Source organism: Chiroxiphia lanceolata, chromosome 1 (assembly GCF_009829145.1).
Source record: "Chiroxiphia lanceolata isolate bChiLan1 chromosome 1, bChiLan1.pri, whole genome shotgun sequence".
Classification (NCBI taxonomy): domain Eukaryota; kingdom Metazoa; phylum Chordata; class Aves; order Passeriformes; family Pipridae; genus Chiroxiphia; species Chiroxiphia lanceolata.
The window spans coordinates 22,962,957-22,989,376 of record NC_045637.1 but is presented as its reverse complement, the minus strand read 5'-3'; the positions used below and the strand labels follow the sequence as shown (position 1 = coordinate 22,989,376).

Below are 26,420 nucleotides of genomic sequence, written 5' to 3'. Positions count from 1 at the left end.
CCCTTGCAGATATTCTGAAGTTAGCTTTAACAAGTAACCATAGCAGTGACACAGATTTCAGTAGAGAACATCCATTCAAGTACAGTTCTGGGAATGTATATAAGTTGCCAACTCATACTGAAGTCCAGACTGGCCTGTCTCATGCTATTATTATCCATAAGAACCAGAGAACAGCCAGTGTGAGACTGCCTCTCTGCACAGTACTTGCACATTAATTGGGCTATGTAAGGAACCCCCTCCTGTCTTATTTCTTCTTGGTCCTCCAAGGAAACCCCCATGTCCTGCACAGAGAAACCTCTCCACTGTCATCCTTTCATTTTTGCAAGGTTGTGTCTCTGATACAAACCCATCCAGGTTAACAAATTAATTTAGTTTGGGATATTGGGTCCATAGATAAGAGTTTTCTGGCTTAGTTGTTTGGCTATATTGCAACAAGAATACCTATCTAGAGTGTTTCCTGTTACTAAAGGCATCACTGTGGAATGTTCAGTTCTTGGCAGGACTCCAGTTTTTGTTCTACACAATCCAGATGATACAAATAAATAAACCATGAACGATTCAGAGAAGACAAATCACCAGTCCATCAAAATGCCTGATAAATTAGTTCGACAGACTGGACTACAGACATTTTCAGTGATTCATCATCACAAAGAGTAAATAAATTCAGATTAAGCAAAACTTGATTGAATCATGCTGAACTTTGGCAATTAACAAAATGGATCTTTCTGAAGTCTTACTTTAGGAACACATAATCTCTTAAGATTTATGAGTGTTATTGCTCATCACATATGTTTCTATGTTAGTGTTTGCTGTGTTGAGAAATGGATACTCTGAGTGTACAAAGGTTTGCCTGCTATTACACACTTTAATCCCCAAAAAACTCTTCTTCTTACTCCCCTCTTTGGGATACAGAAAAAATTTTTACAATAGTAAGCTTCCTGATTGCTTCTTCTCCCCCAGTACAATTTGTAGTTTCTTCCAGATTGTTTTCAGTTCCATCTGATCATTCAATACATTTTGCTAAGATATCTGTTGCATGTTGTGATGTAGCCAAAATGCAAAAGCTGAACTCAGGTACTTTGGTTCAGCCATTGGAAAGAATCCTCAGCTTTTTTAATTCGGTGACTATGCTCACATACTGGTCATTGTATTAATTTATTGGCAACTGTAGACTAGGAACAATATGTGCCTATGAAAACCTTCTAAGTGACTAAATGAGGGAAGAAATAACCTGCACACTTTTTATCAATAATTATGTTTGTTTAATGTTTATATTATGGCAATATCCAGAGGTCACAGTCAGGGTGGGGATCCAGATATGCTGATTGCTGTGAGGATGGGAAGGTAAAATCCTTTACAAAATAAATTGAAAAATTATAACCACTTGAATATGAGATGTCAAATTCTCCCTGGTGTAACACCATAAAGCCCTCAACTATCCTTGCATTTGAGGATTTCTTTGTGCTATAAATATTGGCTGGGGATAGAGTTGGTATTATTAACCTTATTATACTAAGAGGTATAATATGTAGTACAAGTTCCAGACTAACAGTGGTGGAGACTCTGCTTTCAGCCTTGGATGGCAATCATATTTTCTGGAATATTTAAAAAAACAAATGTGGATTTTCCAGCCAGCATAATGGATTGTGGGTCCACACTTTCAAAAGTTGATATTTATAATCTGAGTGTTATCACACAGACAACAAAGCCTCATGTCCCTATCCAAGCAACTGGCTGTATTTTCATCTGGAAATACTGATCTTCCTCCATGCCCTCTATCCCAAGTTTTACTGAAGGAAGTAACACTGGTTTTGGAGGGTCCAAATGGCAAAATCCCAGGAGGTCACAATTAGAACTAGAATATGACTGAATTTTAGGTATGTTCAGTGCAAGTCAAAGCATGCTCAACATAAACAGCCTCTACAGCTATAGAAACCAATAAACAAAAAAAACCAAACCAAAGTAAAAACAAACCACAGAAAGATTAATTTTGTATCAAACTCCTGTCCTTAATTCTAAGTATTGGTGGTAACCATATAAGCAGTGCCTACACACACACACACACATATGCGGATGTACACACAGAAATATTATTTGTCATGTTATGACTGGACTCTGAAATAAGCCTGTTCATTGTTTCTTGAGAATTACAAAAGTAATATTCACTGAAGGAAACCTGCCCTTAGTGATGCCTATGCTCCAGCCTATCTGTGGGTCAGACAGGAATGCTTTACAAGGCAGCTTCTACTGGCTGCAGGACCTTGTTCAAACAGATGTTCTCTGACTATTGGTGTGGTCTCCATGCTGCTAAGTTTAGATTTTGAAATTAACCCCAACAATATTGTAAAAGGACAGCACTGCTGTATTCCTGCTGCTACATCTGGTAGAAAACTGGCTGAAGTACATCTCAGCACACGTTTTGTCCTAGGAACTGCAGAGAAAAAAATCTCTAAAGCATGCATCTATGTCAAGCTCTCTCCAGAAAATATTCACTCAAGGTGATTTACAAAAGTGATATGTGCACTTGACAGGCAGCACTAGGAGAAGACAATGGGAGGAAAGGGGATAGTGGAGCAGATCAAAAGGAAAGAAGAACCTGTCTACCAATGGTACAAGCCCTGCTACCTCACAAACAGCTCTTATTTCCAGGCACAGCAGCAATACATCTGCTCTACTTGTGGTAGATTATGTGAATCAAAAATAGGATTTCACAGCCAGCAGCAAACTTGTGAGCCATAAAACCCACTCCCTTCAGTTACAGTGATCACCTCCCAGAGACATTGTAAGGTTTGATCAACTGATGTTTACAGAGTACTTTGAGATCCTGAGATGAAAGTCACTATAAAAGGCTACAGATTTTTCATAGTGTTCATAGACCACCTGCTCAGACCACAAGCGTTCACATTTAACATCGCTTGAGTCAGCTACCAATCTGATATCTCCACGGGAATTTCCTAAAACAGATGTGGCTGTCACATTTAATCTCTCTTTTACTAGGAACTCTAAAAAAAATGGAACTCCTGGAAAAGGAAATAAAACAAATTGCATTACAACTGATGGTGAGAAGAAGCCCCGCAATTCTGTTCCCACAGCTCATGGATTCTCCATCTGTACCTTTCAGAAAGCTGCCATAGTGACTAACTCTGTGAGCTTCACAAATTAGACCTGACCTAGATTCAGTGAAGTCTTTGATCAGCAGCTGGTTAGCGTAATATTCCAACTGCAATGAAGTTCAGAATTGCTCCACAAAGCAGCAGCTTGAAAAGAAAACAAGGTTTTCTTCACAACATGCTGGCCCTCACTCGACTTTATAGCAAATGAATCAGTCAGCAAACCAAATGGTGAAGTTTAAACTACTGCTGTTTTCTCATAATTTCACAGTATAAGCTCTGGAAAAAAATTACTTCATTATTTCCTCTTACTCTATTATAGGAATAACAAACTCCAGGAGAGCAAAGAAAAGCATGATTCCGAAAAACAGAGGGGGTTATAATTAAGCATATTGTTAAGTGCTTTCTTGAATTGAGGTTAAAAAATTTGAAGTTTAAAATCATGTTAGCTAAGGATAAAGCAGTTCAGAGACTTTTCTTATAAACTGATCTGAACCATATGAAACTCTTCAGAGCATGGATCTGGAATGGCATCCCTTCAGAATAAGGTTTCCCATGATGTTTTGGACTTTCTGTATTGTATATAGAAACTGAGCACAGATGTCCCAACATGTTTCAGAAATTTTAAAACCTTTTGTTCTATGATAGCAGTGGGAACAGTGGGAAACATTAATTAGAATCTTATTTAGTGATCCTTTTGTTTTTTTTTAAATTGGCTCGTTCTTGTTTTACATATGATCCAAAAATATCAAAGTGAATCAAATCCAAAGGAAATAGTTTCTTTATCCTTCATCCACTAGTGAGAGGCCTCTTTACAACCAGAATATTTTTGGAGGCATATAAGAATGTGCATACCTTTAATCAGATCCTTAGATAGGCAAGTCTGACCTTTAGGATAAATTACACACCAAACTGCCTTTGAGATACATTTCAGGCAAGACACTGCCATTGCAAAGTTACAGTGAGTGACTCAGAGATAGACTGTTGCTGCAAACAGTTCATTAGTATTTTTAAACAAGTGGAGGGTGCTTTCCCTTTTCAAAAATGGAACATAAGTGTTATGTAGGTTATGAAAAAGTTTTTCAATTCCTTTTGCTGTGCAGGCAGTTATTAAGGGAAAAATTATTAGAGTTGATTGTTTTTCACTAAACAGAATTTAAAAAAACCCCTATCTTAATCACAGTAAGGCTTTTTGTGGCACAAAAGCTTTCTTTTTGTGCTTTAACTTGTTCTAAAAAAAAAAAAAAAAAAAAAAAGGAGGAATCTGCTGGAGGTCATACCATTACAGAAACATATTTTGTTGGCAGTGTGTAATGGTCATGTCCTTCCAAGATATTTGCTACAAACAGCTCAAGGAAAGCTAGATTTATCTTAAAATCTCAGCTGACAAACTCTTCACATAGTGGTTTATGCGGCAACCTGAATGGTTCACAAATTGAGAGAGAGTATTCACAGTACCTGTTTCAGGAAGCTTCAGAAAACTGGTTAGGTGTGATGTGCTTTCAGTCACTCCTTTTTGGAGATGCTAGACTGCAAGAATATACCTGTACTGCCACTTTGGGACCATTCCTTTTAAGGCCCATGTTGCTATTAACCACCCAGGACCCTTAAGTTTCTTCATACTCAGGCTGACTTCAGAAGCAAACTTTGTTCTTTTTTTGATGGGGCAACTGATGTAAATAAATTGGGTACTAAAGAACTGTGAACACCAGAGGCCTCAGAGCAACAATTAAACCCTTCATGAATAACATGAAGATAAAACAAAGGATCTTATGTTGGGTGGCTTCATAAAAAAAACCAGAAAATGCTAGTATTTCATATTTAACAAGCTGAGACCCTTGTTTAGAAGCCAGGAACCAGTAGCTTCTGAATCTGTGCTGAGCTGCACAAGTATTGGGATGCAGGAGGCTGATGGTCCTCTATGGTGAGAGGGTGTTAATAGTTAAGTTAGCTCCTCAAAATCTTTCTATTTAAATTGCTATGGCCTCATCCAAAAATCCAGTAAAGCTTCCTCTCAGGCTAGAATATGGCTTTAGGCACCAGATATTGCAGCATCAAGCTGTTTGGGCAGCCAGGGAGGGATGTCAGAGGCAACTCAGACATGGAAAGCAGATAGTGCACCTTCTCCTCTCTCCCTGTAGAAACACCTTTGGGAGGTGCAGGGAATGCTACTGGTATGCCTGCCTCCCATTTCCTTTACTTCTTCATTTTATCTTATTCATTGATCTAGCTGGGTATTAAGGTTTTAAGTTATAAAATACATACATCTGGACAGATGAAGTGTAACATTCTCTTATGCTCCTCTAATTTTTTTTAAGGTTAGTAAAGATGCTTATAATTCCAAACTCTACCTGGCCCACTGCAGACTAGCCTCAGCCTGTGTGGATGTGCTGGCCATAGAATGATCAGTTCATCCTTGCCAATACCCTTAGTGATGAAGCTGGGCAACAAAAGGCAAGAGCAGTGTGGCAGGTCTCATGGCTGGGTATATGCTGTGTGGTGTGACTATATGGATGAGAAGACTTGGACACCCATCAGAAACTCATCCAAGGTGTTGGAAGGCACAGTCAATGGATTAAGAAACTGTGTTCAGCAGCAGTCTCTTCTGGCTGTTACCAACACAATTTCAATGTTGTTACTATTTATTTGAAAAACACAAAATTAGCTAAGGGTCTCCTAGCACCAAACTGCCCCCAAAAAAGTCAGGAAGAAGAAAGAAGATAATACTAATCCATGTCAGGTGATTTTAACAACATCGGAGCTGACCCATCATTGCAACTCTGAACAACCCTGACCTGAAGCCTACTAACCTCTGTAAAGTATTGCATGGCCCTTTGTGACTCCTGAAAATAAGGATATGCTATGAGCTTGGGTCACCTAGCTTGAGAAGCTTCTCCTCCCTTCTGTATGCTGGTTTCATAATCAAAATCAGTTTTCCTCCCAGACTGAAAAAGATGCAAGCTAGGAAGGGGTTTCTCATATTCATGCTTTCATTGAGTAAAATGTTTCCAAATAGGAACTGCTCTTCCTGCTTATGTTAAACTTATTGGTTTGGTTTTCCTAAAATGTAAGGAGGAGATTCCTGTGTCTCACACACACACACACATATACATATATATGTGTGTAAACAAGAAATTATCTCAATTATTATTTTTAGAATAAGGGACCCAGATTAGTTTTGCATGAGTTTTCTCCAATTTGCATAGAGCAAGAAGCATTTCCCCCATCTTCTTTAAAAGTGCACAGAAGAAAAAAATGAAGGCAAAACACTCTGCACCATCTAAGCATGAGGCATGTTCTCATTGAGACCAAATCAGCTGAGAATATATCAAATCTGGGGATCTGTCCAGAGGAGCGGAGCTGTGCTGTAGCTGGAGTTCCCATGGCTTTGTTTTTTAGATGCACAGAAGTGTGAGAAGCATAAGAGAAGAAACACAGGGGTAGGTTCCAAATGCAAGTGAAATGTCATCTGACTGATAGCACAGAAGTAGGCTTTTTAGTCATGATTTAAAACTAGTAGCCATTACCTGGATCCAAGCAAGATCCTCTTTCTCCCCACCTCCATTCAAGCAAATATGAAAGAGGTCATGCCCACTGCTGTCTGCACCAAATACCACTGGGAAAGTGACCATTGCACTGCATTGGGTCAACATTTACATCCAAAAATGCAGCTCTGAACCCCCTTCTTTCCCATTGCTTATTGCTACAGGAAATGCTAACTCCTGAAGTTCAGCTGGTGCCTGGCCAGGTCTATCAGTATGGTTCATTGCACTCACCTCAGACATCAGTTTTCAGTAGGGGACAGAAGGCTGAAATTCTGCAATCTAACTAAAAGAAAGTCACAATTATCTAATGATGCTTTTTTGCCTTGCACTCCATGAATCTGGAAATGATGATTTAATTAAGGAAGACAAAGGTTCCCACTGGGCTTGCAAAAGGTTATATTGCCACATGTCCCTCAGAGCCAAGAATCAGGTGGAGCAGGCATAACAGTGACTAAGCAGGTCAATTCACAACAAAAGGCAGAATACCACAGAGTCATCACAGAAAAACTTCATTGCTCATGTAATCAGCACACCACAAAAGATCAGTATTTGTCACTCTGTTGAGGTGCTGTCAGCTGAAAAGAAATGTTCAATTCGTGTTCAGTATGTGGTTCAGTTTCTTCAGCTGCCAGATGGCCTTTCTGTGGTCCACTGGAGTTCCTCTCTATCACAGTGGAGGTCTGTTTTCCGACATGGCTATCACTGCCTTGTAAACTTCTAGCTTAGTAAATTGTTCGACTCTCCTCCCTCCCCAGTTTTATACTGCAAATACCACAGAGCTTGTGCAAAGCCTTTCCCTCCTGAGAAAAGCAGGCATGTCAGTTAGGGCTCTTACAGGGTGAGAAGACTCATAAACAAATGGCACTTCTTCTCTGCCTGTGGTTATGGGAGATTTGAGAACGACTGAAAGATCATAAAGCAGGGATAATCTCAGCTTTCATTAAGCTTCCAGACAGAAAAGGCTGGCCATAGACTGCCAGCAACCAAACATCATGAGAATGGCTACCTTGCTGACGTGAGGGGATAAGAAAAAAATGTGTTTAAAAGGGTCCCTCTTCTGCAATGTTCTCTCTCAATCAGGGTTTCTGCCAAACTTGGGCTGTACTCAGTTCATTTGGATAAATATCCAGAGATGTATGTAGCCTTTATGATTTTGTTTAAATCCATTTTCAACTTACTCTTTCTTTTAGACTTGGCAATGTTCTGCAACAGTCCTTTTCAAGTATTTAAACGATCATGGTGTGCAAAACTATTTTGATTTCTTTTAAATGTATTTACCAACCAGTCACAGTCAACAGTTGTGGCAGTAGAATTGCTGTCACAAAAGGGTCTCAGCCACCTATGAGGATTTGGAAAGAAAAATACATCTTTTATATTGATCTTAAACCAACACATTAAGACTCTAGGATTTTCCAATCCATTTGGAGCAAAAGAAAACACTCAGTAAGAATGTACACTTGAATCTGGCTCTGGGAAGAGAAGGGAACTTTTCAATAAGTATAAAGTTCAGACTAAAGTTCCACCTTCAGCATAATAGATGGTTGTGTCCTCCAGTTCAGAGTGAATCTATCCACCAAATCCACCATGCCAATAAAACCACTCACCATAACTTCCTTTAGACTCTATTCAGTACTTCATTAACATTGTAGAAGTAGTAGTTATCACAGCAGTTTCACTTCTTCAAAGGTGATAATGCATCCAAGACTCAGGGTATCCCACCTGCAGAACACAGTGCCATAGAGGGACCAGACAGGAGATGTGGTCTAAGGATATGTCTTCTTAAGCAGCAGCTTCCTATGCTGAGTCAGCTGCCAGCAGGCAATAATTTCCATATTCCCTCACAGTTCAGGTCACCACAAGCCCCAGAGAGGGTGTACAGTCAAATACTGCAGTTACCATGTCTCCTGGCCCTGGCAGGCACCTGTACACATGCCATGCTTTTACATAGCACTGGCACCTTCTCATGTTCCTTAAAAGCCGTGGTACCATGTGTACCAATAAAACAAGCTCTGTCTCTCTCACACAGTCTTGTGTGTCTGTGGAGTAGAGAGCACACCCTGCAGAAACATTCAGATGAATTTTGGACTACTAACTTGGGTGCTGGAAGCATTTTAGCCTTATTAGCAAAATGATTGGGCTGATCCAATTAGCCCTAATTACAGGAGCAGTTATATTACACTAGTGGGAGTTGTATCCTTTTGCAGTTATGTTGCTTTGGTGCTTATCTCCAGCATCTCTGCATAAACCTCACTGTGTCTTCTAAAAGAAAATGTAAGTTAGAAAAGTGACCAGTGTTTTTTGCAAGGTAAAGATAAGAATGGAGATTGATAAATGAGTAATGAGACTGCTTATAACCCTTTTTCTTAGTAAAGTGGCTTAGAAGGTGAGAACAATGTATGAAAGCTTGGAAATCCTCTAAATGTATCTCCACTTAGTTTCTTCTGAAGCAGCATTAGGGAAAAATTATCTAATTTAAGAGTAAGAAAGAAGAGTAATGATTTTTTAATTAATTTTCTGAGGATGTTTAAGTATGTTTAAAGACCCCACTAGATAGATAGGATAGAGCAGAGTTCATGAAAACACATAGACGTCACTTGAATGCACTACCAGCAGCAGCAGCTCACTATTGCTTGTAACATCACTAAGGAATATGAGTTATTCTTGTTCTCCTAAGAGTGAGCAGGAAATTACAACAGAGAAGTTTTATGATTTATCCAAGCCGTAGGATGACATCCAACTCAGAAATCTCAACGTGGTGGTTCCCAGTCCCGTGTCCTGCCATCCCTTGCCCTAGGCATTAAAAGCCAGTACAATTAGACCTCCCCAGTGAGTAGTTCTCCAGCAGAGCCCTGAGAGGAGGCGGCTGTCACAAAGTAACCCAACAGCTACGCTGCTGCTGGGAGGCAGGACAGATGCCTCTCCGGACATGAAAAGCCGTTGTTACAGGAAAACGTGCAGGTCGTCACTGGGTTTGCAAAGCCTCCTCCCTGCTACGTGCAGCTTCTATCTCCTGTGTGCCCCGTCCCGGGAGGAGAAGAGCTGGGGGACCACACTGAGAGGAGCAGCACTTTCCCTTGGCCAGGAGGGCAGCCTGGTGTACATAATTTAATGTCCCCTGGGATGTCACTGGATATGCAGCGAAGCATTCTGGGACACAAAGCTCTGAGCCAGGGCATCTGTAGGGAAGGGAGGCAGGAGGCAGTCACCAGCAGGAGAGCAAAGCAAGAGCAAATACCACCTAAGAAAGGGCAAGCAGGGGCAGCATCTGTAGTATCACTGAAGCATGGATTTTCTGAAGCATTTCTGGGGGCTTGAGGGTGCTACGGGTCCATGCACACAGCTGTGGAAGTGTCTCCAGAGGTGTGGAGTCTTTGCACCAGCATTGGTGGGATGTGGTGGGGTGATCAAACACCCCAGGCAGGAAAGCTGGGTCCTGGAGACCCAGCCATGCACCAGGACTTACTTGCCCCACTCCGTGTCTGCACTCAGTTTCCTGGGCTCTTAAAGGGCTGTTCTTTATTACCGCGGGGTTCCTTGTAAATAGGGTTCAAGTGCTGCTGGAGTTGGAAGGTTTAACCCCTCTTCCTTGCCAAGGGTTTGAGGAACAAGCCGAAGGCGATGCACAGGGCTGGAGTGCTCGGGGCTCTGACAGGGTGGGGGGAAACAAGCAAGGAGTCTTCATCCCCCTGCCTTCCCTAATCCTGCAAAGCACTGACAGCAATTCATTTCCAGGAGTTGGACTTCAGATGCGTGGGACCATGAGTGAGAGGTGGTCACGAGGCAGCTGGCAGGAGACCATGCGGGTTAGCCCAGTATAAAGCATCTGTCTCAGAGCACCTATGCTCTGCACAGCCGGCCCCTGATCGGGAAGTCAGGTGCGCAGTCGTCTCCTGCTCGCAGGGACTGTCAGGACCAGACGTCTCCCCGGAAAATTCGGCCTCACGCCGGGCTCAGCATGAGGGAAAAGATTTCTTCCCAGTCGTCTCCAGCAAAGGCAGGGACGCTGCTATCGCTGGCCATGGAGCTGGACATTATTCCACTCCGGGCCAGCCGGAAAACTCTGCCCCGCCAAGAGCAGCAACGCAGGGAGGTCAGCCCTTCCACCCGCCCCGCTCGAGGTCCTGCTGTTCAGGATCATCGCTCCTGAAATGGTTGGCAGGGCAGTGTGGGGAGATCGGGGGTTCCCATCCGGCAGCTGAGGGGGCGGCTAGCAGCCTCAACGCGCAGCCCCGCTCTCCTCACGCCAAATGGCCCCGACGCGTGCCCCCGTCTTTCCTATTGTGAGTCCCCGCAGGGACCCTGCCCAGGCAACACAGCGAGGACTTGCTGGTGCCATGGGCGGGGAAGGGGGAATAGCGGCACCCTCTCCCCCGGTCCCTTCCCGGCAGGATGAGGGGTAGAGAAGCGGGTGACGCCCCTCAGGAGAGGGTCTGCGGGTGCCCAGAACCACTGCGGCCGCGGGTGGGCGTCCCCCGTCCCCCCTCGGAGCCGGCGTGAGGGAGGGAAACCGAGTTTGCGGCGCGGCTGCCGCCGGTGCGCGGGGGCAGGAGCGGCAGCGGGCGAGCGGAGGCACCACCGGCACCGCGGCCCCGCCGGGCCGTCCCTGCGCAGCCCCGGCCGCCCACCCACCGGCCCCGATCGCCGCCAGCGGGGTCGGGCCGGGGGTGGGTGGGAGCGGCGGGGGCGGGCGGCAGCCTCGGGGGTCGTCGCCATGACGAGCGGGCGTGCCGCCGCCTCCCGCCTCTGAGCGGGGCGGCCGCTGTCCCTTCAGCACCGCGCTGCCGCCGGGGCCGCCCTGCCCTGCCCTGCCCGGCACCTGCACCCCACCGGCACGGGCACCGGCATCCCCCCCGCACCGACAAGGCATCCCCCAGGACCCCCTCGGCACCGTCATCCCAGCGGCACCGGCATCGCCCCGGGCACCGGCATCACCCCGACACCTCACCAGCACCAGCACCCCCCGGGCAGCGAAGCGAGCCCTGGCGGCCCCCGCGGGCGGCGGCGATGGCGGGCGGGGGCCGGGGGCGGCGGGGCGCGCCGGCGGGGGGCCGCGGCCGCTGAGGTAGCAGGTAGGGCGGGCGCGGAGCCGAGCGGAGCCGGGCGGGGGGATCCCCTGCGGCCGGGGGGCAGCGGCGCCCCCCGCGCAGAGCGGAGGCTCCGGCCCCTGAGGCGCGGCGGGGACCGGGAGCCTGAGCCGGCTGCGGCCGGGGGGCTCCTCGTCTGGCGGGGCCGGGAGCGGCAGAAGGCAGGGAAAGGTCCGCACAGAGCCGGTGGCACAAAGGCCGTGAGTAACGGGGGGTTGGTGGGGAGCGGCAGCCGCAGCCCAGGTGAAGGGCGCGGGGAGGAACAGGAGCCTGCAGCGGGAACAAAGGAGCCTCTCTCAGGGTCCTCAGTGGGAGGTAGGAGAAAAGAAAAGGGGAACAAGGGGAGATATGGGGCAGAGGGTGAAAAAGAGGGGAAAGTGGGTGAACGGGGGGGGAAAGGGAGAAAAAGGGGGAAAGAAAAAGAAAGAAAATGAAAGAAAAGAAAGAAAGAAAGAGAAAAAGAAAGAGAAAGAAAGAGAGAGAAAGAGAGAAATAAAGAAAAGCAAGCATCAGTAGGTGAACATGCTGTAGATTTGTTCATTCTGTCAACTTTCTGTGCAATTGCATCCTAGGTATTCATTCCCTACACACTTTCGGAAGGAGCTCACTATGACAGGGCAGAGTCTGAATGCTTTATCTGAAGCGAATTTTGAAGACAATGAGATCAGCATCAACGTTGGAGGCTTTAAGAAAAAGATGAGATCCAACACATTATTAAGGTTCCCTGAGACCAGGCTGGGCAAATTGCTGAGCTGCCACTCAAAGGAATCAATACTGGAGCTTTGCGATGACTATGATGATACCAAGAATGAATTTTATTTTGACAGGAACCCCGAGCTCTTTCCTTATGTGCTACATTTTTATAACACCGGCAAGCTCCATGTGATGGGAGAACTCTGTGTGTTTTCTTTCAGCCAGGAGATTGAATACTGGGGAATCAATGAATTCTTTATAGACTCCTGCTGCAGTTATAGCTACCATGGGAGGAAAATGGAGCCAGACCAAGAGAAATGGGAGGAACAAAGTGACCAGGAAAGTACCACATCTTCTTTTGATGAGATTTTGGCATTCTACAATGATGCCTCTAAATTTGATAAACAGCCCTTTGGAAACATCAGGAGGCAGCTCTGGCTTGCTTTGGATAATCCTGGGTACTCAGTTTTAAGCCGCATCTTCAGTGTCCTTTCAATAGTGGTGGTGCTGGGCTCCATCGTGACCATGTGCCTGAACAGCCTCCCAGACTTTCAGATTGTTGACAGTAATGGGAACCCTGAGGAAGACCCTCGCTTTGAAATCGTGGAACATTTTGGTATTGCATGGTTCACTTTTGAACTGGTGGCAAGATTTGCAGTAGCTCCTGACTTTTTAAAATTTTTCAAGCATGCCCTGAATTTGATTGACCTAATGTCTATCCTTCCATTTTACATTACATTAATTGTCAACTTGGTCGTGGAAAGTAGTCCGACTTTAGCAAATTTAGGCAGAGTCGCACAAGTCCTGAGACTCATGAGGATCTTTCGCATCTTAAAGCTTGCTAGACACTCCACAGGTCTCAGGTCTCTTGGAGCCACCCTGAAGTATAGCTACAGAGAGGTGGGGCTTCTTTTACTTTACCTCTCTGTTGGCATCTCCATTTTCTCAGTAGTGGCTTACACCATTGAGAAAGAAGAGAATGAGGGGCTAGCCACCATCCCTGCTTGTTGGTGGTGGGCTACCGTTAGCATGACCACAGTTGGCTATGGAGATGTTGTGCCAGGGAGCACTGCTGGCAAGTTGACGGCATCTGCATGCATCTTAGCTGGTATCCTAGTGGTAGTGCTTCCCATTACACTGATCTTCAATAAATTCTCCCACTTTTATAGGCGTCAGAAGCAGTTAGAGAGTGCCATGAGAAGCTGTGATTTTGGTGATGGCATGAAAGAAGTTCCATCCATCAACTTAAGGGACTACTATGCTTATAAAGTTAAATCCCTTATGGCTAGTTTGACCAATATGAGCAGGAGTACCCCCAGTGAGCTGAGCCTGAATGATTCACTGCATTAGCATACAAGTCTGACAGCAGTTTGCATGAGAGCTATCAAGAGCTATGTTTATAAATGTTTTCCTATTTGTCTTTTTTTTTTTTTCTAAAGGATAGTGTTGCTGACACTGCACTTTGCACTTGAGAAACTAAAGACATTTCTATTACAAGTTGACAGTTTGCACATTTTCATCCCATTGCATTGGATACTAAATGCTGTCCTTTCCATGCAAATGTTACCACTTCCATGACATTAGTGCTAGTGGTATAAAGATGATCTGTTACTTTGTGCATTTTCTCATCTGAGCAGAGAAATGAACGTAGACAAGTGGAATAAAAATTTTCAGATGTGACATGAGTAATGAAAAAAATCATGCATCACCTATACTGGTTTCTGTACTAGTGTAGGACTTCCATGCATTTTACAACAGTTTAAAACAATCACCTGTGAATCACTGATATGCGAACACTTTTATCCATATTGCTGACCAGTAATTCTGATTGTCACTTGTCTGAAAACTCCACTAAGTTTGCTTACTCTTGAGTATGTATGTTAAAATCTGGGTGTTCTTGTTCTGAAATGTTATGTATAGTAATACTTTTCAGAATCTCCTAAGCATAGACCTTCCTGTGCTTCCAAGATTAGGTCAATACTGAACCCTCTGAAGAAGGCAACCTCTCACTTTCAGATAGCTACATATTCAAATACTGCATTTCCACAAATGGTATGGAGGCACACATAGACCTCTCAGGATGACATTTCCAGAAGTGGTCTGCTCCCAGCTCAGTCTCAGTGCAGCTGCAATATGCTGCATCAGTCTGTCAAAATGGTTCTGAGATTAGACACACAAAGACGTGGGCTTTCAACAATTAGAAGCTCCAATGAAGAGCTTGGATTTGTTTAATGAAGTGAAATATTCCCACATGAACTGTACAGGCGGCATTTTAGGAATTGACATTCATATACTGCAAAAAGACTAATTATAAAGATGCCATATGTGATGCTGAGATATAAAATCTAATTTTATCAGAAAAGCTTGAAAGCAGGTGTTGATGACAGACAATTCCATTAAGATTTCTGCCAAGGAAACTCTAAGGAAAAAAACACCCTGTAAGTCACATTTTCCCTCAGAAAGAAACTCACAATTTACAACTAAGGGAGAGTATGAGGGCCTAAGAAGGGAACAGATAAAGAAAAAGAGCTTAATACTGCAGCAGCCGTGGGTAGAACCTCCTACCTATTTCTGTGATGTAGTCAATGTAAACCCTTTCAAGGGCTGGCATGTACTTTTTTAAAAAAAAAGAAAACAAAACCAAAAAAGACACGAGAGAACAGATCATCTGGGACTTCCAGAGTGATCATGGATCTGCATAAAGTTGTTTTTCAAGTGCTCAGTCTCTTCCCTTACACAGTTTTACAGAGATCAAACACTTGTAATCAACAGGTAGAAGCCACCGTTGGGTGGTTTTTTTAAATTCTTGGGATCTGTGCCAGAAAACAAACTACTGGTGCTCAGTGGGCAGAACAGCATTTCTCTTCAGATCCTGCTGCTTTTCCATCCCATTTATTACATATAATGTTCCAATTATTTTGTTGGTTTGTTTGTTTGTTTTACTTGCAAAGACTAGAGAGGTTCAGAAATTAAATTCAGACTAGTCAGAAGAGAAATTAAAATACTAAAGCTAAAATTGTCACGTTCGGAAGACTGTTTTTGTATACCATGACAAGGGGCAGCCCAACTGACAGAATAAAGGAAATATGGCATGAATAATTGCCTCATTTAGGCTACTAGAGGTTGCTGTCTGATCTGTATCTTTTGATGCTTTGCTATATCAGCTCCACCTAAAAACAGAAAGCTGAGCACCCAGGATCACATTCCTGTTTGCCCAGTGATCTATCACAGAATACACAATGTGAAATAACTTACCCCTCACCCCATTTCCTTTGAAAAAGCTCTCCCCTCATGTGAGTTAGTGCCTGATATAGGCCATGAAGCATGAGGGAAATGGTCCTTTCTAACCTCACCAAAGATCTCAACAGAGCCTGCACAAGTTATGAAGTCCATTGGCAAGTCATTGCTTGCTGTCCCTGAAAATCAAAGAGCCATATATGTGAGATCTAGATAACCTGAATTTGGTGTCCAAACTTGAAACATTTTGCTAAGGTTTTCACTTCTGGAGGTCTGGTTCAAGTTCTCTGCTGGATGATAGGCATAAATTCAATACTCTTGTTCCTGATTCATATTGTGTGTGTGTAAACTAAACTATCACACACCTACAAACATCCACGCAGAACGTGGGCCAGCCTGAGGTCAACTGCTGGACTGGAAGTACCAAGAAAGAAGTAAGGGAAGGAAGAGGTGGGCATGTGCAGCTCAGGCACTCTGGTCAGGTTACATGATGCAAGGGTGGCAAGCTCTCTTCCTCATGCAAAAGACACTGCAAGCTCTCACTAATTCTGTTGGCTGGGGGCCTTCAGAGAATCCAGCTCCAAGCAGTGGTTTTATCTGTTTCAGAAACAGTAGGTGCACAGAGCTGAAAATCAGTGACTTTCAGGGCAGTTATTTGATGAGACCTGCAGACTTGCCAAAGAGTCACAAATTTCCTCAGCTGTTGCTAGTTTAACATTGCAAACGTTGGATCCAAACTTTACAACACATCATTTCAATAACCTATAGCTTATCTTATGTTCTAGATTTATTATTATTTGTAGGGCTGATTCTCTGTCATTTCTGCCAATATTGAATGGAATGTGTCCAAAGTGCGTTTTACTAAAGAAAATTAAATACCCCAAGGAATTCAGACTTTTATTGTACTGGTTGAAAGGAATTTTCATTATTGCATTTTTATATAAGTGCTTTGGATCAAAGACACTAAGTAAATAAAGTACTGAAATTTAATATGTTCTTATTATCATGACAGTGACTTTACACAGTGCACAGGAATTCCTTTCATAAACTTAACTTACTCCATGTTAAAAGTAATCACATTTTTCTCCCTCCTCCTCCTGAAGACCATTCCAGAGCTGCGCTGCTCTACAAGGCTTGCACAACTTTTAGCATAATTTTATTAATGGATGCTTTATACCACTTTGTTTCTTTTTCTTATGCCAACACTGCTTAAATATTTCATTTTCCTCTTTGTGTATTCCTAGTGTATTTGTAGGCAGCATCCATATGCTCTTACATGCTTATTTTCACAGGATTATACCTGCCAAGCTTCCTTTTAGTTTTCTTTCTGCAAGTTGTGTTCCTCTGACCATCCTAGGGGATGTAGCCTTCTTTCTGCTTTACTTCTGCCTAGATTTATTATGTTTGAGCTGGCATTGTACTGCATTGTACAGCAGTTTTAATATTTGCTTATGACTAACAGAATTTTTGACTGAGCAGGATAACAATTTAATGATTTAAGTAATGTTTCTGGTTTAGCTCCACCCAAAATATGTAGGTAAGGAAGAAGAACAAGGCACACTTTTCCTGCCATTTTGTGAAGTAACCTCTATTCTAGGGCTCAGTGCAATAAGTGCTGAGAAACTTTACCTCTCATTAAATAAAAACTGCAGAAAAATCTTTACACTTTGAAGGAAAAATTCAGTCTCTCCAAAGCCTCACAGGGGCTTTGTGTAGTGTACTTTTTGAGTAGTCAGTACTTTTGCCAGAATTCTTCACTCACTGTTGTGTAAGAGCAGGATATCTGCAATTCTATAACCAATGAGTCAGAATTGAAGGATGAGAGGACTAATTGGTCACTTTCTCCAGAGTTTGAAACTTGAAAATTGTTGTGGTCAGAAATCTCCTTACTATGCATATGCAGTTTACTGAAGAACATTGCATTGGCATGTGCTCCTCCTGCCTGTGACAGTCATGTTCCTGGCACCAGTGGAAATGCTGTGTCTACTCTCTTTTGTCTGAGAGCTTTGTATTGTTTAAAGTAGGATTGTGGTACCATTTCAAATGAGCCAACTTACTTGATTGCCAGGAATAAACTGTTAGAGAATCTGAATTTCTAGTACAAATGTAGGTTATTATGAGAGTCGGAGATGCCCTTGAGAAGCAATATGTTACATTATTTTCCTGAGATGTAAAATCTATATATAGATTGTGATTAAGCTTTTTATGTATGTTCAGATTTTGTATTATTGCCTGGTTTATTACTCACTTACTTTCATCAGTCGCTAATTCTCTCTTTCCCTGCAGACTACCCATTTTGAAAGCAGACTGTTTTTTCCTCACATATTATATAGAGGATGAGCTACTTCACGTTGCAAACTTAAAAACAAAGAACTTGGCATTTAATTTTCCAACTTCAATACCTCCCGCATTTGTACCTTTTTGTATAGGTCTTTACAAGGCTGCAGGGAACTACTGTATCTGGTGCTCTTTGTACTGCGTTTCTTGTCCCAGTAGTGTATAACGCACTCAAAAACTCAGCTTTGTGCCACAAAATGAAAATTAAATGCATAAAAATGATATTCCACCAGGGATTAAGAACTGATTTAAGTTTCAGGATATTCTGAGTATATATTAGAATCAAAGAGAAGCGTGGGTCTCATTGTGAAGATAAGTTTCTTTTAAACAAATACATCAGGCTAGATTTCTAATTTTAGAAATGCTCTTAATTGGTGGTTTTGTTGGGGAGCCCACATTTTTAGGTTGAACAAACAGTGCAAGTTTCTTGTTGTCTACCTGACAGATTAGGGACTGAGCAACAAATCACCAGCACTTGTCGGCACTAAATCAACTTGACACGACCTTTCATCTCTCACAAAACAACCCCCATCCTTCGAGGCCCCAGCTGTGCACACATGAGCAGCAGAAAACCCCCAGAGTAACTGCTCTTGCTGTACTAGTTATCCTTTTCCTCTCACAATACTCCTGATTTTAATCTACCTTTGATGGTACTTTCAAACAACATTCAACCCAAGTCACCACTCATATCCCTCGGTGAGGTGTTGTGCCAGAACTACTCTTTTCTCATCATGTTATTCTTAATTTATTTTCCACTTTATGCACCTGGCTTCCCATTAAGTTACACCAGAAATTAATTTGATCTCCTGTAACTAATTTTCAAGTTGCCCACTTTTCAGGCAGGGTAGAAGAATGTTCCCACACAGTTTATGAAGCATCTTTTACTGATTCTGCCTTTTTCATTAAAAAAAAAAAATGCTTCTCATCTGAGAATAATTTACAGAGTTAACAATGGAGCGATGGTCAATACATCATTCAAAGCAACAGTTCTACAGAGCAACCATTGAAGCTGCTAAGAAACATCACCCTCATTAAAGATTGTGGATCTCTTCACCTCTCATAAATGAATTTATGGGTTGTTGGCTGGAGGAAGCAACCTCCAAACACTCTAGAAAGTGTTTCCCAAGATCACATGACACTGCTGGCAAAGGTCTGGCTTTGGAATTTTTTTCTCCTGATAGTACAGAGAATGGAGAATCATCTCACAGGTGTTGAGACTCAAACTGACCTCCCACTGGACACTGCAGAAATTTGTTTATCTGACATCACCTCACCCTTTACACACAACCCTAAATCATGTAAGTCCTCACTTGGGTAAACACATGCATCTGCCATAGGAGGTAGTGGCACAAATCCAACATTTCAGCTTCACACAAGTGCAGAAGAAACATCAGCACCTCCCACACTTGCATTTTTTCTTCCAGGGTACCAATTGGGCTTTGGCTTCTCACTGATCTCTGTTCAGAAATAAACAGGGCTAAGTTTTTTGGTAATTGGACAAAGTCTGCTATTAATCTGACAATTTCTGCTATGTCTCTAAAGCAGCCTAAGAGAGCTGCCCACTTTCAGATGCACAGTCCGACATCTGCTTGTTGTCACCTGATGCACAGGTGCTCTTGTGTGGTGCACAAGCCTGTGTAGCTCTGAGCAGACTATTCCACTGGTTACACTGTTGACTTTCAAAGAAAACTCTTAATCTCATTTGTAAGATAAGTGGTACTCCCACAGCACAGTTTGCTTACCAGCAGCTGCTGTGCTGCTCATCTCAAGTCCTGTACTTCTTGCTTTATCCTCTCCATCTATCTGCCATATCCTGATGTGGCTATTCCTGCAGCCTCCATGACGTATGGGTGATGTGCTGGGGTTGTTACACAGCAAAATGAGGGTTTGGAGTTCCTGACTCAGGAACAGCAATCCCACCAACTTTCAGTGGAAATTATCCTTTAAAATTACTATGTAATTTTTGAAATTCATCTTCTCTCCCATTTTAGGAAGTATTCTAAATATTGACACGCTAGCATAGCCCCTTTAATGACCATCTGTTTAATTACCAGGTAAATTATAATCTGTTTTGATTGTACCAGTGCCTAGGCATGCCAGCCCATGGGCTAGCATCTTTGTATGTTAGATTTTCCAAGTATGGCAAAAAATAACATGTCAAAAATGTGGTTTACTTTCGGGAAAAATCCATTTTCTATGTTTCTTTTTTTCTTTCCATACCGACGCACAGCTTCCTACTGTCACTGTTGGTATGATCCTTTTTTAACCTTTTGATCCCTACTCTAAAAACCCGAAGGAAGAAGCCTTGGATGTATTTTCGTTTGGTGAATTGGTTCTCAGCATTCCCTGTGGGAGCATGCTCTAAAGAAGACAGCTGAAACCAGGGAAGAGGCTGATGCCACCTGCAAGCACCTTCCAGAAGAGTGGGTTATCCCCATCCTATTCCCCCTTACACATCTCACCTTCTCTTGCATGGCCAGCAGATAGGCAAGGCAGGTCCCACAGCAGGGACATCTCAACTGGCCAAAGTCAGGATGCAGCTCCTTCTCTGATCCTTTCATATTCAGCCTGACAAGGGAACTGTCAGGTTTGACAGTTCATTTTTGCCTGGGGCATCTCAGCTGCATCACTGAAAATGTTTTGCATATATAGGGAAATTTTGCTTATGTTTTGGTGGCAAAAATGCACCGAGGCTTCCTTATACATTGCTGAGGGCAGCCCCACTCCTGGCTCTCATGTTCACCAAACACAGTAAACTGGAACTGTACTGGAGCTCTCACCAGCGCTACCAAGGCAGTGCTGGAGAGCACAAAGGACTCTGCTTTACGTGAGAAGTTACACTGGCCCGTTCACCAGCACACAAAAACACCAGTGTGTTTCCTCACACTCAGCAGGAGCCTCAAAGCTCCAAAACCATTTAACATGCCAGGGCATGGCAGTCATGCCAGGAACAGGAGGTGGCAGGTGTTTCTGAGTGCATTTGATTTTCTTAAGAATCCCTTTAGATGCAGAGATAGGTCAGTCTAGACATACCGAGAATATAGAAGAAAAAGACTTTGAGAGGCAGTTAGTGATTGCTGAAACAAGATACCTGACAATCTTCCATCCTGAGAAAGCACTACTGAAAAAGGAAAATCTGTTTCTCCATCCTGACAGAGAAGGTGAGGAAAAAAGCTATGGTGAATGAAAGGTCAGTTTACTTGGATTCTGGGCTTTTAAAATAAAGTGTTAATCCAATGCAGCTCAGGAAAGAAGAATAAACCTGAATGGAAAACAAAGTTGTAGCTTTATAGTGTTTCAATTTTTTTCCTTGAAAAGTGCACAGGACAGCCATGTCTTACATGGCTTCATTTAAAGATCTGGACCAAAGATCAGAGACCAGGTTCTCAAAGTGTAGATTTCCAAATTTCTAAGCACAAACAGGGGTGTTAGACATACCTTTCCTTCACTTGGGTCAGTAACATGGCGCTCTAAACATGAGGTTGGCAGCCTCACGGTATTTTGGGTAAGCAAGGCCAAGCAGTTTCTGTCACTTCCTGTGATGAGGGAACACAGGAGCTGTTTGGCTCTGCAGCACAGGGCCCAGTCAGCCCCGAGCAGCCTCATTTCCATTGATCAGGACAGAAGCTGGAAGACACCTCAGAAACACAGCAGTAATCTCTTCTTGAAATGCCTGAATTGTTCCTTGTTCTAAAGCAAAGAGCTGAACCAAATACTTAAGTTCATATTGGTCAAACACTTTGCGAATAAGACTTCCTCCTACTTTAACTGCAAGATAGGACTGAACTGTCAAGCTTTGTGTGGAGGCAGTGAATGAAGATAAGTGCTATGAGATGTATAAAATTCATGTCAGTTGATGGGCTGAATAAATCAATGTTAACTACATTTAAAAGGCTTCAAACTCATACCCACTCATGGAATAAATTTGCATTAATTGTTGGGATGTGGGGCTACTGTATTACTGGTCCTGTAATCCTAGAAATCCTCAATTCCTGTTTATTCCAGTAATTACATATTTAGGGACTGTTTAAACATCTGGTTATCAATGAAATTTATAATTACACTAACTTGGAGAAATAGGTTTGTTGAATCTACTACAATACTATTGCCATCCATTTTAGCCACATTATATTGCGGAATATAAACAGCCCCAAAAGCTAAAGTATTTCTATTAAAGTTGAGCAAACAGTGGTGGATGTGCTTCCTTGGCAGGAGAGATACCAACATACCCATAGTGGGTTACCAAATTACTTTTGGTTGTTTTAGAGTTTCTAATGGGAGGAGAGACTCTTGGAATGAGTCAGAGCAAGATTTCAGCCGTGTTTACTGAAATACTGAACCAGTACTTACTGCACCAGAGAATTCTGTTCACTTTCTGAGGTAAATAGGATTCGGATTAAGCAATTGTATATGTATATGAAGGGTAGTGTTGAACGTTATTCGATTCACCCCATTATTTTCTGGACAGGCTCAGGACCATCTTCTGTAAAGATCAACTAACAGGAAAAGCAACCCAAAATTTCTTCTGGATATTAGGAGACTCAGAAAAAGTTATTTTATTAATTGTATTTATCAGTACAGCATTTGACTTGTTTCTGCATTTTTAATATGAAACACTGAAAAATTCTAGTCTTCTCCCATAGTTTTAGCAGGGAGAATTGGTATATGACAAATAAATACAACTTATCTAGAGACTGAAATAACACCTGCACTTTAAAAAGTATGTCATGCTTTTGGATATGGTTGCTAAGAAAAATGGTAACTCTACTTAATCCTTCCTCAAATAATCTCTGACCTTCATAATCTCTGGACTATGACACCTGTTTTCATGTGCAATGAGAGATCAAAGGGACACTTCTTGCTGTTAAGCCCGTATACCCCATTGTACTGTAATAAAAATGAAATATCAATTGATGCATCACACAAAAAGCTTAGCGTCAGATAAATCAACTCAAAAGCTTTTGGTGTCCCTCTTTGATGTACTGGCTGCAAGGCTTTCCTTAACAGCAACCAGGAAGGCTTTGGGAGCCCAGGAGTCCAAAGCAGCAGAAAGATCTGAAGAGGGGAAAAAGTGTTAGAAACATCTGAGGGCCACAGCCATCTTCTCATACATTGAACCTTCCAGTGACACCAAGGGAATGAAAGGATGCATGGGGGGCTGCTCGTGTGTGTTTCTGGGCACACCTGGGTGCAGTGAAAGAACAATTATACTGATCATCTCCAAATACTGTCCCCAAGGGAAGAAACAGGACTAGGAGGGCTACATCTTCCTCTAGGAGCTGGCTAGGGAGAGATACTGTAATATAAAATATGTCCTCAGAAGAAATATCCCTGGAGAGATGAGACCAGGTCTTCAGTAAACAATATATGGTTTAATTAATTTGACAGAAAAAAAATATATCCAGACACATTAGCACGTGGCCATGTATATTTACAAATTTAACTTCTGAAGCTGTGAAATCTAAAGAAAAAAATTTGAAGATCGCTGAGGTTTGTAGTGCCATGGTAAATGGTAAATATCATTAATGTTTTCCCGCATTGTGACAGACAGAAAAAACAGCATTTGAGCCCAGAATCAGGTTAGTTTAATTCCTTCTAATGCCTTCCCACTGCCTGGCTCTGGGCAGCTCCCTGCTTACTGCCCAGTTTATCCCCTCTGAATTTTCTGTGGCCTTTAGAAAGGCCTGTTTCACTGATCAAGTATCAACACCAAGCAAGAACTCTGGCTGTTTGCCTACATCACACGCAACCCTCCTGTTCCCACCATCACTTCTAGTAAAGCTAAACCCAGCACCTACACTAAGAATTTGGGAGGCCAAGGAATAGTGCTATTGGGCTAAGAAACACCCTGGCACGGGGCATGGAGTGATCATTAGCTGATGCCATTACACAAACTCTTCCACTGCACTGAGACAGTTCCCTAAGGTACACTAAATATTTGTTGCACATCAATAAAAAAACAGACACAGGGAACTTTATCCTTCCCAAGCGTTAAACACGATTCTCAGATTCCTTGCTGTGGGCACACCTTATCGGGTGCTATGGCCATACTGCAGCCCTGTCAACAAAGCACAGTGGCATCAAAAGCTGCCTGGTACCACAGCATGGCCTTGTCCTCCAGATAAGAGCTTGCCCCTGTGAGGCTTCTACAGGTATTGGTTTGAGTATAGTGCTGACCCTGATGCGGATTAACAGCTTCCAGATTCCCACTGAGTCTCTCGGCAAAGCAGAACTCACGGCTTCATGGTGGTGCCTCAGGCTTTGCAGGAGCAGGAGGACGACAGCGGTTCCCAGCAGGGCACAACGCTTACACAACATCCTGAGTAGGTGCACAGTTCATTCAGCCCTGTCGATAAAACCATCTCCATCCATGTCTTGCCCAGCACTGGAGCAGGGAAAGCCTTTCCATGCAGAGGCAAACAACATCTGCTGTCAAAAGCCTCGGATGTGTGGGGAAGCAAAGGAAAACACCTTGGTGACCTTGATTGGGTTTTCTTCCACGTTTATTTATTTGGCACTGTTATGGGATGTTTCCATTTATAAAGTCTGAAAAAATTAAAACTTCTATCTTTGAAAGTGGCAAGGAAATAAATAAAGCATGAACATAGAAGACAAAAAACACGAATGGAAGAAAATTAGATGTGAAACAGCAACACAGAACAGTAAGTTACATAGATGACCACCTGATTTGCTTTTGTCAGCCAACACTTTTTTCCTCACATCCATAGTTAGCCTCATAGGCAGCCTGGCCAGGTGCAAATGCCATATGCTTTTTCTTTTCTCCCCAAAGATTTAAAAAAATGTTTCTTTCTTCCTATTTCTTCAAATATCACTCTTCTCCAGTCCAGAAGATTCTCTAAGGCCTAGTGAAACTAAGCATGAATCTATCCGGAGGAATCTGTGAAATTAACAATGGAAAAAAGTATCAAGTATCTGTTGGTCTGGGACTAACAAATATTCTGAAAGAGAAAGATTTGCTTAGAATCTGAACATCCCATCTTTTCAAAGGAAGGGAAAACAGGATATCTGAAACTTCAGTGATCTCTGAATAGAAGAAGAGAATAAAAGCTGTTGTGACATTTGCACTTGGGCACAATGTCCCAAGGACTCTTGGCTCAGGGGATGCTCTTAAAAGTAAAGCCCACATACATCTTCCTGAGCAGAGGGAAGAGAAGGAAAATACGGGGAATTTTCAAGTATGCTTTAAAAACCCTAACAAATTAAACCAAACAAAAATGGATGAGAGCACACCATATAAAAGACAGGCCCCTTCCATAATGAATACACTGAACAGAGAGGAGAAATACATTCTGTGAAAAGGTATTTTAAAAGAAATTTAACAGGGCAAATCTACAAGTGCAACTTAATGACTTTGCACCGAACATCAATGGAATTTGCTTTTCCCCAAAAAGCTTAAGCTATTCCTTCACCTGGCACAACACAATGGTGAGAACACGTCCTCTCCTAGGTTTTCAGTGGCAATAGTGGGCATAACTCAGCTGCATCACAGGCTGGTATACAAATATCCCAAAGCAAATTTCCCAGCCAACTGCATGACACACCCTCAAGTTGCACCAGGGTAGGTTTTAATTGCATATTAGGAAAATTTTCTTCACCGAAAAGATTGTCAAGCGTTGGAACAGGCTGCCCAAGGAAGCGGTGGTGTCACCATCCCTGGAGGTATTTAAGAGACGTGTCAATGTGGCACTTAGGGACTTAGGCTTTAGCGTGGACTTTGCAGTGCTGGGTTAACAGTTGGACTCACTGATCTTAGAGGTCTTTTCCAACCTGAACAAGTTGGAAAACTTCCATAAACTGGTGGAGTCACCAGCCCTGGAGGTGTTTAAGAAAAGACGGGAGGCAGCACTTAGTGCCATGGTCTAGTTGACATGATGGTGGTTTGGTCATAGGCTGGACTCAATAATCTCAGAGGTCTTTTCCAACTTAATTGATTCTGTGACATGACTATGTAACACCCATCATGATCTTTGGAAACAGAAAAAGAAAGGCCACGGTAAGCTGGAGACTTTAGTATTTAAGAATGCAAAGAAATAAAGACTTCCTCACATTGTGAGGTCTTTTTAATTAGCTTTATAACCATGTATACACTTAAGAAAATGTAACCGTCATCATATCACACTGACAGAGCAGCACGCACACAAAGTACTTTACAGAAGTTGTACAGTTCACATTCTGCTTGGAAGCACCAGTGCCTATTAAGGGGGAGTCAGGCTATCTCACATATTTGTGCAGGGGTTCACTCATCATGAGCCATATTTATATTTGGAAGTTCAACAAACACACCGGATGGAGAAGCAGCCTGAGCCACTGTGCACTCTCACTGGAATACACTGTGCAAATGCACACAACATATTATTTCGCATAAATAAACAGTAAGTAATTATTCTAGCCAA

At 42.8% G+C, this 26,420-nt stretch overlaps 1 protein-coding gene across 3 annotated transcripts; it reads left to right on the top strand.

The window, feature by feature from the left end:
* The first annotated feature begins 10,814 nt into the window (after positions 1-10,814).
* KCNS2 (potassium voltage-gated channel modifier subfamily S member 2) lies at positions 10,815-18,235 on the top strand. 3 transcript variants are annotated; one of them, XM_032708348.1, is made up of 2 exons: positions 10,815-10,935; positions 12,312-18,235. In XM_032708348.1, the coding sequence occupies exon 2, from the start codon at positions 12,349-12,351 to the stop codon at positions 13,780-13,782; it is 1,434 nt and encodes a 477-aa protein (XP_032564239.1). In that variant the 5' UTR covers positions 10,815-10,935; positions 12,312-12,348; the 3' UTR covers positions 13,783-18,235. The 3 variants fall into 3 exon arrangements, with proteins under 3 accessions (XP_032564239.1, XP_032564248.1, XP_032564254.1); XM_032708357.1 differs by lacking the exon at positions 10,815-10,935 and adding an exon at positions 10,977-11,724; XM_032708363.1 differs by lacking the exon at positions 10,815-10,935 and adding an exon at positions 11,772-11,939.
* The last annotated feature ends 8,185 nt before the right edge of the window (positions 18,236-26,420 follow it).

Bases quoted from the DNA above. Each gene is read 5' to 3' on its own strand.
- KCNS2 (XM_032708348.1), top strand. From the start codon at position 12,349: ATGACAGGGCAGAGTCTGAATGCTTTATCTGAAGCGAATTTTGAAGAC.